Source organism: Coregonus clupeaformis, chromosome 21, assembly GCF_020615455.1.
Source record: "Coregonus clupeaformis isolate EN_2021a chromosome 21, ASM2061545v1, whole genome shotgun sequence".
In the NCBI taxonomy this organism is placed as follows: domain Eukaryota; kingdom Metazoa; phylum Chordata; class Actinopteri; order Salmoniformes; family Salmonidae; genus Coregonus; species Coregonus clupeaformis.
In genome coordinates this window covers 25,033,618-25,048,014 of record NC_059212.1, presented here as the reverse complement: position 1 = coordinate 25,048,014, position 14,397 = coordinate 25,033,618, and the positions used below count along the sequence as shown (strand labels likewise).

The window sequence follows — 14,397 nt, the reverse complement described above, 5'->3', positions numbered from 1 at the left end:
GATCAGGACACTGACGGAGGTCAAAGGTTAGAATGGCACACCAGGCAAGTGGTTGATCCTCAAAAGGAAAAGAAAGGAAATGGTAATGGAATATTCACTGTCAATCAATGCTATAGTCGAGCAGTGGAACAGTCACAACATTCCACTAGGGGGAGTAAAAGCTAGTCTATTTCACTGTAAAACGTTGGGCGCTTTCTCAAAGTTGTCATGAGGAAGTTGACATGGTGCAGTATGTTTTATTTAGCTGATCACCTGTAGTAGAATACTGTCCAGGAACATTCAACATTATTGGAGAATAATGTTGATGAAATTGTTCATTTTTGACCATCAATTCTCTTTTCTAATCTTTTCATGAAAGAGTGTGGTTTACAATATCATCAGTGAACATGAGATTAATAGCTTTGTATAACATATAAAATGATGATAATTAGTCTTCAATCCCTTTGAGGAGAGCGATGACAACCTTGATTCAACATTGTTTCAACGCCTCCAATCTGAAACCAGGAAACTCTCAATTACTGTACATAAAATCTGACTGCTGTCACTCAATCTTGGGCCCTTTCACAGAAATCAAGTCTGTTGAGTAATCAAAGTGTCTCAGACTTTATTTCAACATAATCTTCATAAGAAAGCACTTCAAGAATGGCGTGACCAAGAGTTTTTTTCACAACAATAAACTATACATTTGAATTCAACATTAGAAACACTGTAAAAAGCACCTCATTGACAGCAGGATGATACTATGTTCTCAAGTGGTTGTTACATTGATACATTGATTGTTGTGATCTGTTATTTCTTTGTATTTCTTAAGGATGTCACAGACTTCACCCCATTTTCTGCTGCATAGAGCCGCTATCTAGCTACTGTAGACTAACGTGGATGTCGCACATAGGAAGTGGTCAAATAAAACAGAACTATGAAACTACTGTGTCTGGCACAGAGAGTCAGACAGACTGATAGACAGACGCACCAGCAGAATGGCATCTATAAGGTAAGGATTCACTTATACTGTATTCTGTTTCATCATTACAACAGAATTGACACAAAGTTTTGGATTTTATTATTTTATTTTTTACATTTTAGTCATTTAGCAGATGCTCTTATCCAGAGCGACTTACAGTTAGTGAGTGCATACATTTTTCATACTTTATCTACAACAATGTAGTAAACAAAACCAGAAGTCATATTTAACTCCTTTAAAGCGTACCCCATTTAAATTGAACAGTCAGAATTGTGTAAACATTTTTCAAACCTTTATTTTACCTGTTTACTTTCATTGAGAGCTCTTTACAAGAGAGATCCAGCCAAAATAGCATTTCTGTTTGGAATACTCTGGCTGTTTGGCGAGCAGATGGGTAGTGAAGAGGTTAAGGATTCTCACACTGTCAGGCACTGCTTCTGCACGTGAGGAGGGTACAGATACTGTGCCCACACAAGAAAGGGAAGGTGGTTTTGCATAATGACGTGTGTGTACGAGCGAGCATGTGGGTGATTCACTTGCCAGTCAAATGATATATGGGGTACATATGGACAAACTTGCTAAATATTACGGTAGTGGAAAAATGATTGTGAGGAAAAAAGTTAAACAATTATGAGATTCAATTATGCATAATTCATCCACAATCAAAATACCATAATTCCTTTTAGATGTCTTTCCCTTTAGATTTTTGTAAATCAAAGGGCCTATTGAATTTGTTTACCACATACAGTATGCCTTCACTAACTACAGTTGAAGTCGGAAGTTTACATACACTAAGGTTGGAGTCATTAAAACTCGTTTTTCAACCACTCCACAAATTTCTTGTTAACAAACTATAGTTTTGGCAAGTTGGTTAGGACATCTACTTTGTGCATGACACAAGTAATTTTTCCAACAATTGTTTACAGACAGATTATTTCACTTAGAATTCACTGTATCACAATTCCAGTGGGTCAGAAGTTTACATACACTAAGTTGACTGTGCCTTTAAACAGCTTGGAAAATTCCAGAAAATGATGTCATGGCTTTAGAAGCTTCTGATAGGCTAATTGACATAATTTTAGTCAATTGGAGGTGTACCTGTGGATGTATTTCAAGGCCTACCTTCAAACCCAGTGCCTCTTTGCTTGACCTCATGGGAAAATCAAAGAAAATCAGCCAAGACCTCAGAAAAAAATTGTAGACCTCCATAAATCTGGTTAATCCTTGGGAGCAATTTCCAAACTCCTGAATGTACCACGTTCATCTGTACAAACAATAGTACACAAGTATAAACACCATGGGACCACGCAGCCGTCAGGAAGGAGATGCGTTCTGTCTCCTAGAGATGAACGTACTTTGGTGCGACAAGTGCAAATCAGTCCCAGAACAACAGCAAAGGACCTTGTGAAGATGCTGGAGGAAACAGGTACAAAATTATCTATATCCACAGTAAAACGAGTCCTATATTGACATAACCTGAAAGGCCGCTCAGCAAGGAAGAAGCCACTGCTCCAAAACCGCCATAAAAAAGCCAGACTATGGTTTGCAACTGCACATGGGGACAAAGATCGTACTTTTTGGAGAAATGTCCTCTGGTCTGATGAAACAACAATAGAACTGTTTGGCCATAATGACCATCGTTATGTTTGGAGGAAAAAGGGGGTTGCTTGCAAGTCGAAGAACACCATCCCAACCGTGAAGCACGGGGGTGGCAGCATCATGCTGTGGAGGTGCTTTGCTGCAGGAGGGACTTGTGCACTTCACAAAATAGATGGCATCATGAGGAAGGAAAATTATGTGGATATATTGAAGCAACATTTCAAGACATCAGTCAGGTAGTTAAAGATTGGTCGCAAATGGGTCTTCCAAATGGACAATGACCCCAAGCATACTTCCAAAGTTGTGGCAAAATGGCTTAAGGACAACAAAGTCAAGGTATTGGAGTGGCCATTACAAAGCCCTGACCACAATCCTATAGAACATTTGTGGGCAGAACTGAAAAAGCGTGTGCGAGTAAGGAGGCCTAAAAACCTGACTCAGTTACACCAGCTCTGTCAGGAGGAATGGGCCGAAATTCACACAACTTATTGTGGGAAGCTTGTGGAAGGCTACCCGAAACATTTGACCTAAGTCAGGGGTGTCAAACTCATTTTAGCTCAGGGGCCACATGGAGGAAAATCTATTCCCAAGTGGGCCGGACCGGAAAAATCATGGTATATATAACTTAAAAACAACAACTTCAGATTGTTTTCTTTGTTTTAATACGATCAACATACAACATAAAGCTGGAGCCTGAGGACAGTGTGTCCAAAATAGTACAAGCACAACATCACTATTAATCATAAAACACGTCAAGTTTATTTGAAAATTGTAAAGAAAAAGAACACACAAACACACACTGCCTCAGTGATTAACAGAACTGTTTCACAGATCACAGAACTATATCAGGGTGTCATTTCTCAGGCAGAAATGTAGATACAAATAATGAAATCCTGTTCCCCAAACAAGTGCAAGAACCACAGAGTCAAGAATAGGTTAAATATACAAATAAAATAAAATCAATTAAAAACAATAGCACATCAACATAAAAACATATAAACATAAAGCTGGAGCCTGAGGACAGTGTCCAAAAGCACAACATCACTATTAATCATAAAACACCTCAAGTTATTTGAATGTTCTGAGGACAAAGAACACACAAACACACAATGCCTCAGTGATTCACAGAAGTATTTCACAGATCACAGAACTATATCAGGGTGTCATTTCTCAGGCAGAAATGTAGATACAAATAATGAAATCCTGTTCCCCAAACAAGTGCAAGAACCACATAGTCAAGAATAGGTTAAATATACAAATAAAATAAAATCAATTAAAAACAATAGCACATCAACATAAAAACATATAAACATAAATCTGAAAGCGTTGCTCAAACTCCCGTAACAGTCCCGTTATTTTATCTTTGAACCGCTTCATGTCTGCCACATGTTGGGTCGCGCACACATTTTTCAGACAGGGGAAGTGAGCTGCATCACCACCGGCAAGTTGCGTCTCCCACAATGACAGCTTCAACTTGAAAGAACGTATGCTGTCATAATACTGCGTGACAACTTTGTTGCGCCCTTGCAGCTGTTTGTTCAAGTTATTCAGGTGCTCTGTAACATCCACCATAAATGCAAGGTCCTGCATCCATTCTGCGGAATGAAATTCTAACACTGGTTTGCCCTTTTCTTCCATGAACTGTTCAATTTCTTCTCGTAAATCAAAGAAACGCCTCAGCACAGCACCTCGGCTTAACCATCTTACCTCAGTGTGGTATGGCAGGCCATAGATGTGGTCTTTCTCTCTGAGAAGGCTGGCAAACTGACGGTGATTCAGGCTTCTGGATCGGATGAAATTAACAGTTTGGATGACCACCTTCATGACGTTATCCATCTTTAATGACTTGCAACACAAAGCCTCCTGGTGCAAAATACAGTGAAAAGTCAAAAATCACGTCCTCCATTTGCAGATTGCACTTTCTCTCTGAACTTTGTCACAACGCCTGCTTTTTTCCCGATCATTGAGGGCGCACCATCTGTAGCCAGGCTGACAGCGCGGGACCAGTCCACTCCGACCCTGTCCAGCGCGCCGACGAGTGCGGTAAAAATATCAGCTGCTGTCGTTGTATCTGTCATCGGCACCAACTCCACGAACTCCTCGGTGACGGTCAATGTGTCATCAACTCCGCGGATGAAAATGGCCACTTGTGCAACATCTGTAATGTCCGTGCTTTCATCAATTGCAACCGAAAACGCAATGAATGACTTTACTTTTTGCTTCAACTGGCTGTCCAAATCCACTGAAAGATCGGAAATCCTGTCTGCAACTGTGTTTCTTGTCAGGCTGATATTTGCAAAAGCCTGCCGCTTTTCAGGGCACACAATCTCCGCTGCCTTCATCATGCATGTTTTTTAAAATTCACCCTCACTAAATGGTTTTGAAGCCACTGCGATTTCATTAGCAATGAGGTAGCTAGCTTTCACTGCAGCGTCACTGATGTCTCGGCTGTGAGTAAACACAGACTGCTGTTTCTTCAGACCCGCCAACAGTTCATTCACCTTCTCTCATCTCCGCTGTCCTTGAAAGTTGTCATATTTGTCGGCATGAAGACTCACATAGTGGCGACGAAGGTTATATTCTTTCAGCACTGCAACATGCTGTGAACACACCAAACATACAGCTTTCCCATTCAATTCCGTTAATAAATAGAAGGATGACAATTTTTCTTGGAACACTCTGCACTCTGCGTCCACTTTTCTCTTTTTTGACAGAGACATATTGGGGCAATGAGGGTGCCAAAGCACATAATGTTAAAAGTAGAAGCCGTAATAAATATCGCGGGCAAAACAAAGTAGCTCATTGGCTGCACGTGCTTGACCTACTTGCTCTGCCCCGGTATAAACAGTTTGCTTGCTTAACACAATTGCAATTGTGCCATCCAGTGGACGCAATTGGAACAGCAGTTTATTTTATTGAAAAATTGCAGCGCATTATTATTCAATATTTTTTTTTTGTATATATATATTTTTTAATCATCTCGCGGGCCGGATTAAACCCCTTTGCGGGCCTGATCCGGCCCGCGGGCCGGACGTTTGACACCCCTGACCTAAGTTAAACAATTGAAAGGCAATGCTACCAAATACTAATTGAGTGTATGTAAAATTCTGACCCACTGGGAATGTGATGAAAGCAATAAAAGCTGAAATAAATAATTCTCCCTACTATTATTCTGACATTTCACATTCTTAAAATAAAGTGGTGATCCTAACTGACCTAAGACAGGGAATTTTTACTAGGATTAAATGTCAGGAATTGTGAAAAACTGAGTTTAAATGTATTTGGCTAAGGTGTATGTAAACTTCCGACTTCAACTGTAAATAAAGCACCAACCAGTTTCTCCCTTTGACCCCTCAGCAACACCATGACAACCAACTGCTCCTTCGACGAGGTGGACCACCTGATGACATCACTGGAGCTCGCCATCTACATGCCCATCTTCGTGTTTGGCCTTGTCCTCAACATCCTCGCCCTGGTTGTCTTCTGCATCTTCCTCCGCAAGTGGAGTGAGTCCACCATCTACATGACCAATCTGGCCCTCATGGACCTCCTTCTCCTCCTCTTGCTCCCCTTCAAGATGCACGCCACCAACCACCAATGGGCGGCCCACCACCGCTTCCTCTGCTCCTTCCTGGAGAGCCTGTACTTCGTGGGGATGTACGGCAGCATCTACACCATCGCCTGCATAGCTGTGGACCGCTGGGTGGCAATACGCCACCCCTTCCGTGCCAAGCAGCTCCGTTCCCCCCGGGCCGCTCTGGGGACCTGCATCCTGGTCTGGGTGGTGGTGCTAGGGGGCATCTCCCCCATCTATGGGTTCCGCAAGGCGGAGGATGTGTCCTTCCACTGCTTCCACAGCTTCTCAGAGAAGGGCTGGAGCCCAAAGGTGATCGGCTGCCTGTTGAGCTTCGGGTTCGTGGGGCCGGCCCTGGTGCTGGTAGTGTGTTCAGCCCAAACCATCCGGACGTTGAGGCAGTCGGGCCAGGAGAGCCCTAAGAGCAGAGCCTGCGTGAAGATCATCTACAGCAGTCTCTGTGCCTTCCTGGTCCCCTTCACGCCCAGCCACCTGGGCATCCTGCTGCAGTTCCTGGTGTGTTCATAATAAAGCTAGAGATGCCATAAACACTTTCTTAAGGTTATCTTTTGTGCAAATATTTGTCTGGGGGCATCTTCATCCTTTGGCTCTGGTCTGTTATTGCTAAGACCCAGAGTTTTTCCTGGCCATGTGACCTGACCTGACAGGCATAACCTCTATCTAATCCTCTATGTCCTCCCAGGTGCATCGAGGCCTGATCGAGGACTGCTTGGCCAAGACGAGGATCAGCCTTTTCTTGCAGGTGGCCATGAGTCTGGCCAACATCACGTGCTGTCTGGACGCTCTGTGTTACTACTTCATCGCTAGGGAGGTGAGGAGCTCCAAGCAGACCTTCACCTTCAGGAGGTCCAGGTCCATCAGCCAGAAGAGAGCCACCACCAGCACCTCAGAGCTCTGACGAGACCCATGGAGGAACAAACACTGAGCCAAACTGGTTGAAATGACGTTTTAACCATTTTTGCCCACTGGGAAGTTACTGGCTTTTCTGACTAGGTTTGTGAGATATTCTGCCACAGTTGGAGTACAAGGGATGTTGACTAGGAAGAAGGAGTATTTATTATTGAAAACCTAGGCAACAAGATATGTTGAAGGACAACAAGGTACTGTAGGTTGAATAGGAGAAGTCAGTTTGCTTACAGTAGGCATTCATGAGGTCGATGAGTCATACAGTATGTGGGCTAAGACATACAGTCAGGTCCAAAAGTATTGGATCCCTTGATAAAGATGATTAAAAAAGACTGTATAAAATAAATGATACAAATACTGAGCTATATTGTATGCTCAATTAAAAAATATATTATTTTATGCTAATACCATTTCTCAGAGAAAGAGATTTTGTTTAACAAGTAATTAAACAAAAATCTCTAAAAGATAGGGATCCTCTGTTTTTAATCCTCCAGCACTCTCCCTTTGCAAGGATAATGACACTGAGCCTTTTTCTAAAATGTTTTATGAGATTGGAGAACACATTGGGAGGGATGTTTGACCATTCATACAGAATCTTTCCAGATCCTTGATCTCCTTCGTCTGCGCTTATGGACTACCCTCTTCAATTCAAACCACAGGTTTTCAATGGGGTTCGAGTTCGGAGACTGAGATGGCCATTGCAAAATGTAGATTTTGTGGTCAGTTAACCATTTCTTTGTGGATTTTGATGTGTGCTTGGGGTTATTGTTTTCCTGGAAGATCCACTTGTGGCCAAGTGTCAGCCTCCTAGCAGTGGCAACCAGGTTTTGGGCTAAAATGTCCTGGTAATTGGTAAAGTTCATGATGCCATTGACTTTATTAACAAAGGTCCCAGGACCAGTGGAAGCAAAGTAGCCCCATAACATCAAAGATCCACCACCATATTTTACAGAAGGGATGAGGTATTTTCTGCATATGCATTGATCTTTCGAAGGCCAACCCCACCAGTGGTGTGCGTGGCCAAATACCTCTATTTTCATGTCATCTGACTATAGTTTGCAAAATGGCATTGGCACTTAGATTGGAACCGGTGCTATGGTCATATGACATATTTTATTTTATACAGTCTTTTTTGCTAATCTTTATCAAGGGATCCAATAATTTTGGGCTCTACTATATGTTGGCTAAGACAGCACGCCACTGGTTTCAATTGCCGTCATACGGATAAAATCCCATTTATGCTGAATGTTACTGTGGAGTTACGATAAAACACATGTACATCAACTATATATTATGTTCTATATTGAATATTGTATATTATAATTGTATTACATTATTATATGATCATAGTTTTGTTCATTTCTGTGATTAAGGTAAAAAATAGTATATTTAAAATATGTATGTACTGTATAGGGTTGATAGGATTAGGATTGCAAAAGATATGTGGCTCAGGAGAATTGTAATGGAATTAACCCCAACCCTGCTAAATTATATAAAAAGCCTGTGCATTATTGTTTTAGCTGCATTAATTGACGCTCTTGTGATAATTAATGACTGCTTTGTTAGAAAACAGTCCAAACAGGAGTACACATTATTAAAGCTGTTTCTATTCATATTACAGCAACCTTCAAACATATGTTACTGACTGCTAAAATAAGTTTTGTTCTGTCATTAGATTAAATAATTTTGTATTTTATTCCAATAATGTAAACAATGTAATTTTTCATGTTTTCTTAAAGCGGTTGTTCAAAACAATCCTTATCAGCACGTTACATGAACCTTTAACTGGTGTTTTGAAGCTGATAGGAGGATGAACAGAAATGTAGACTGATGTCTGGCTGAACTCTCAGGATCTTGATTTAGTCTGGGTTTGATGGAAAGTCCGTTTAAACCTTCATGCTGAAAAAAGAGAACACAAATGGAACACAGTGGTAAAGACTTCTGAATAAACTCCTGATCCATTTCCCTTTGAGGCCCGACTAGGTTGGCTACATGAGCCTCTACAATGACTCACTTTCCTGTGGCTTACTTTACACAGAATCAGAATCTCAGTAATAACCATATTTACCCCACAGACCCATACAGTATATGGGACTTCTACTAAAGCTCATTATAGGTCTCATGTAGAACATGAAGAAAAGGTCTCATACAGTGGGGAAAAAAAGTATTTAGTCAGCCACCAATTGTGCAAGTTCTCCCACTTAAAAAGATGAGAGAGGCCTGTAATTTTCATCATAGGTACACGTCAACTATGACAGACAAATTGAGAAAAAAAAATCCAGAAAATCACATTGTAGGATTTGTAATGAATTTATTTGCAAATTATGGTGGAAAATAAGTATTTGGTCACCTACAAACAAGCAAGATTTCTGGCTCTCACAGACCTGTAACTTCTTCTTTAAGAGGCTCCTCTGTCCTCCACTCGTTACCTGTATTAATGGCACCTGTTTGAACTTGTTATCAGTATAAAAGACACCTGTCCACAATCTCAAACAGTCACACTCCAAACTCCACTATGGCCAAGACCAAAGAGCTGTCAAAGGACACCCGAAACAAAATTGTAGACCTGCACCAGGCTGGGAAGACTGAATCTGCAATAGGTAAGCAGCTTGGTTTGAAGAAATCAACTGTGGGAGCAATTATTAGGAAATGGAAGACATACAAGACCACTGATAATCTCCCTCGGTCTGGGGCTCCACGCAAGATCTCACCCCGTGGGGTCAAAATGATCACAAGAACGGTGAGCAAAAATCCCAGAACCACACGGGGGGACCTAGTGAATGACCTGCAGAGAGCTGGGACCAAAGTAACAAAGCCTACCATCAGTAACACACTACGCCGCCAGGGACTCAAATCCTGCAGTGCAAGACGTGTCCCCCTGCTTAAGCCAGTACATGTCCAGGCCCATCTGAAGTTTGCTAGAGTGCATTTGGATGATCCAGAAGAGGATTGGGAGAATGTCATATGGTCAGATGAAACCAAACTATAACTTTTTGGTAAAAACTCAACTCGTCGTGTTTGGAGGACAAAGAATGCTGAGTTGCATCCAAAGAACACCATACCTACTGTGAAGCATGGGGGTGGAAACATCATGCTTTGGGGCTGTTTTTCTGCAAAGGGACCAGGACGACTGATCCGTGTAAAGGAAAGAATGAATGGGGCCATGTATCGTGAGATTTTGAGTGAAAACCTCCTTCCATCAGCAAGGGCATTGAAGATGAAACGTGGCTGGGTCTTTCAGCATGACAATGATCCCAAACACACCGCCCAGGCAACGAAGGAGTGGCTTCGTAAGAAGCATTTCAAGGTCCTGGAGTGGCCTAGCCAGTCTCCAGATCTCAACCCCATAGAAAATCTTTGGAGGGAGTTGAAAGTCCGTGTTGCCCAGCGACAGCCCCAAAACATCACTGCTCTAGAGGAGATCTGCATGGAGGAATGGGCCAAAATACCAGCAACAGTGTGTGAAAACCTTGTGAAGACTTACAGAAAACGTTTGACCTGTGTCATTGCCAACAAAGGGTATATAACAAAGTATTGAGAAACTTTTGTTATTGACCAAATACTTATTTTCCACCATAATTTGCAAATAAATTCATTAAAAATCCTACAATGTGATTTTCTGGATTTTTTTTCCTCATTTTGTCTGTCATAGTTGACGTGTCCCTATGATGAAAATTACAGGCCTCTCTCATCTTTTTAAGTGGGAGAACTTGCACAATTGGTGGCTGACTAAATACTTTTTTTCCCCACTGTACATGACCAGATAAACTTTTAGCAGTTTGCACCAGGTACAAACTTTGCACCTGTTTTTTCAGTAAGGGATTTAACACCTAAAACAAGACTAAAACATTTCGCTTTCTTAACCTTTCTGTAATTGTCTTATTCTTTCTCTTAAACCTTAAGAGTCTATTGACGCACCCGTGCATCAATCTAAGTAACATATTACAAAAATCCCCTTCACCATCAGTCAGTTTAAAGGTATAGTTCACTTTTCTGAAATGCACGAAAATTAACCATAACTTTAACTATGTTTTTGTTCTGTCCTTAAAGCTGCAATATATCACTTTTTGGGCGACCGGTCCAAATTCACATAGAAATATGAGTTATAGATATGTCATTCTCATTGAAAGCAAGTCTAAGAAGCGGTAGATCTGTTCTATGTGAACTATTTCTATGCCTCCCATTCTTAAGTTCGTTTTTTGCGTCTTTTACTTTCGGTTTTGTACACCAGCTTCAAACAGCTGAAAGTAAAATATTTTTGGTTATGGAAAATATATTTCACAGCGGTTTAGATGGAACAATGATTCTTTACTCTATACTTTCTTGTTTTGTCACATAAACTGAAATTAGGCGAACTATTAGAATTATAGCAACCAGGAAATGACGGAGCAATTTCTGCATAGTGCACCTTTAATGTTGAATTAATTCAATTTTGAAAACACAGGTGCAAAGCAGGTGCAAATGCTTAGCTAAGACAATCTGGCCCACGGTCTTTAAGAATGAATGGCATTATACAGAGGGATTCTTCTTTCATCTAGCTTTTGAAAGGGGATGTTTGTGAGCAAATTGTACCTCCATAATGATGAGCAATGTCCTTTAACTGCTTGAATGGTTGTTGTGTATGCCACTTCAAGGTTGTGATAATTTTTGCATTCTGCATTTCTCTTTCCTCAACCTTGGTATAACAATGCCACCCGGTGGCAGGGGTTGTGATTGCAGCAGAATGAACCGAAGCCATGATTTCAGAGCATGAATGTTTACATGCTACAGGCTTTTGAGCAACTCTGTGCACGTTTATTTGAATGAGGGGATTTAACAAAATCATTAAGGAATACTTTCTGTCTGTTTCCTACGGAGCCCAACAGGTGAAATTGACTGAGATCTTTTTTTAAACAAGCACATGAATTATAAAACAAGCTCAAAAATGATAAAACATGCTCCCAAATTACTAAAACGTGTGCATGAATTGATATAAAACATGCTCATGATTTATAAAACGAGCTCACGAATGATAAAACATGCTCACAAATTACTAAAACCTGTGCATGAATAGATATAAAACGTGTTCATGATTTATAAAATGAGCTCACGAATTGTGAAACGTCCTCAAGAAGCTAGGGAGACAATCTCAACCACCACCACCCATTCCCGAATCCCGACCAACAGGAACACACACAGGACAACTGACACACAACACAGACACACAACATGCAAGTGCTGCTTTCCAAATTAAGAATGTGTCGTAGGCTATTACAATGAACTTTCCATCTAATGTTATCCATTGAAAAATGTAAGTCCCGAAAGCATTGCTCTACTAAGTTGAGCGTGGCAGTGGTGGCACCGTTCCATCCCTTCCCTGTTCCTTCAGTAATCAAGCTATATATCTTAGGCCTACTAGCTAGCTACAGTGCCTTGCAAAAGTATTCATCCCCCTTGGCGTTTTTCCTATTTTATTGCATTACAACCTGTAATTTAAATGGATTTTTATTTGGATTTCATGTCATGGACATACACAAAATAGTCCAAATTGGTGACGTGAAATGAAAAAAATAACTTGTTGAGAAGTGTTGTGTGCATATGTATTCACCCCATTTGCTATGAAGCCCTTAAATAAGATCTGGTGCAACCAATTACCTTCAGAAGTCACATAATTAGTTCAATAAAGTCCACCTGTGTGCAATCTAAGTGTCATATGATCTGTCACATGATCTCAGTATATATACACCTGTTCTGAAAGGCCCCAGAGTCTGCAACACCAAGCAAGGGGCACCACCAAACAAGCGGCAACATGAAGACCAATGAGCTCTCCAAACAGGTCAGGAACAAAGTTGTGGAGAAGTACAGATCAGGGTTGGGTTATAAAGAAATATCCGAAACTTTGAACATCCCACGGAGCACCATTAAATCCATTATTAAAAAATTGAAAGAATATGGCACCACAACAAACCTGCCAAGAGAGGGCCGCCCACCAAAACTCACGGACCAGGCAAGGAAGGCATTAATCAGAGAGGCAACAAAGAGACCAAAGATAACCCTGAAGGAGCTGCAAAGCTCCATAGCGGAGATTGGAGGATCTGTCCATAGGACCACTTTAAGCTGTACACTCCACAGAGCTGGGCTTTACAGAAGAGTGGCCAGAAAAAAAGCCATTGCTTAATGAAAAAAATAAGTAAACACGTTAGGTGTTCGCCAAGAGGCATGTGGGAGACTCCCCAAACATATGGAAGAAGGTACTCTGGTCAGATGAGACTAAAATTGAGCTTTTTGGCAATCAAGGAAAACGCTATGTCTGGTGCAAACCCAACTCCTCTCATCACCCCGAGAACACCATCCCCACAATGAAGCATGATGGTGGCAGCATCATGCTGTGGGGATGTTTTTCATTGGCAGGGACTGGGAAACTGGTCAGAATTGAAGGAATGATGGATGGTGGTAAATACAGGGAAATTCTTGAGGGAAACCTGTTTCAGTCTTCCAGAGATTTGAGACTGGGACAGAGGTTCACCTTCCAGCAGGACAAGGACCCTAAGCATACTGCTAAAGCAACACTTGAGTGGTTTAAGGGGAAATGTCTTGGAATTGCCTAGTCAAAGCTCAGACCTCAATCCAATTGAGAATCTGTGGTATGACTTAAAGATTGCTGTACACCAGTGGAACCCATCCAACTTGAAGGAGCTGGAGCAGTTTTGCCTTGAAGAATGGGCAAAAATCCCAGTGGCTAGATGTGCCAAGTTTATAGAGACATACCCTAAGAGACTTGCAGCTGTAATTGCTGCAACAGGTGGCTCTACAAAGTATTGACTTTGGGGGGTGAATAGTTATGCACGTTCAAGTTTTCTGTTTTTTTGTCTTAATTGTTGTTTGTTTCACAAGAAAAAATATTTTGCATCTTCAAAGTGGTAGGCAAGTTGTGTAAATCAAATGATACAAACCCCCAAAAAATCAATTTTAATTCCAGGTTGTAAGGCTACAAAATAGGAAAAATGCCAAGGTGGGTGAATATTTTCGCAAGCCACTGTACATGGCTTTGCTTTGTGATTGTGTCCATTGTGTGGCTCTCACTAACTCATTTGTGTTGTATCCACTCAATGGAGCGGCTGTGTGTGTGTGTGTGTGTGTGTGTGTGTGTGTGTGTGTGTGTCCTGTTCCCGCAAACTTTACATTATGTTCAGCCAGGCATTCAGACTAAGATGCTCCTCGATTGTCCATTTATTAAATAACAAACACTCAACATATACATTGTCAGACACCTGAACTCAACCATCTTCATGCTGTCCTCTATTGATGTGAACATGTTCTTTATTGAAGCTGGGTTGTGTTCATTAGAGCACAAACC

General features: G+C 41.2%; 1 protein-coding gene across 1 annotated transcript; it reads left to right on the top strand.

Annotated features, from left to right (window-relative positions):
* The first annotated feature begins 963 nt into the window (after nt 1–963).
* Nucleotides 964–7,376, top strand: LOC121534607 (G-protein coupled receptor 55-like). The gene is made up of 3 exons (XM_041841185.1): nt 964–991; nt 5,918–6,650; nt 6,838–7,376. The coding sequence occupies exons 1-3, from the start codon at nt 978–980 to the stop codon at nt 7,051–7,053; spliced, it is 963 nt and encodes a 320-aa protein (XP_041697119.1). The 5' UTR covers nt 964–977; the 3' UTR covers nt 7,054–7,376.
* The last annotated feature ends 7,021 nt before the right edge of the window (nt 7,377–14,397 follow it).

What these genes read in the sequence shown, in the direction of transcription:
- LOC121534607 (XM_041841185.1), top strand. An exon ending in GCATCCTGCTGCAGTTCCTG is followed by an intron (nt 6,651 to 6,837) that starts GTGTGTTCATAA and finishes ATGTCCTCCCAG; the next exon opens with GTGCATCGAGGCCTGATCGA.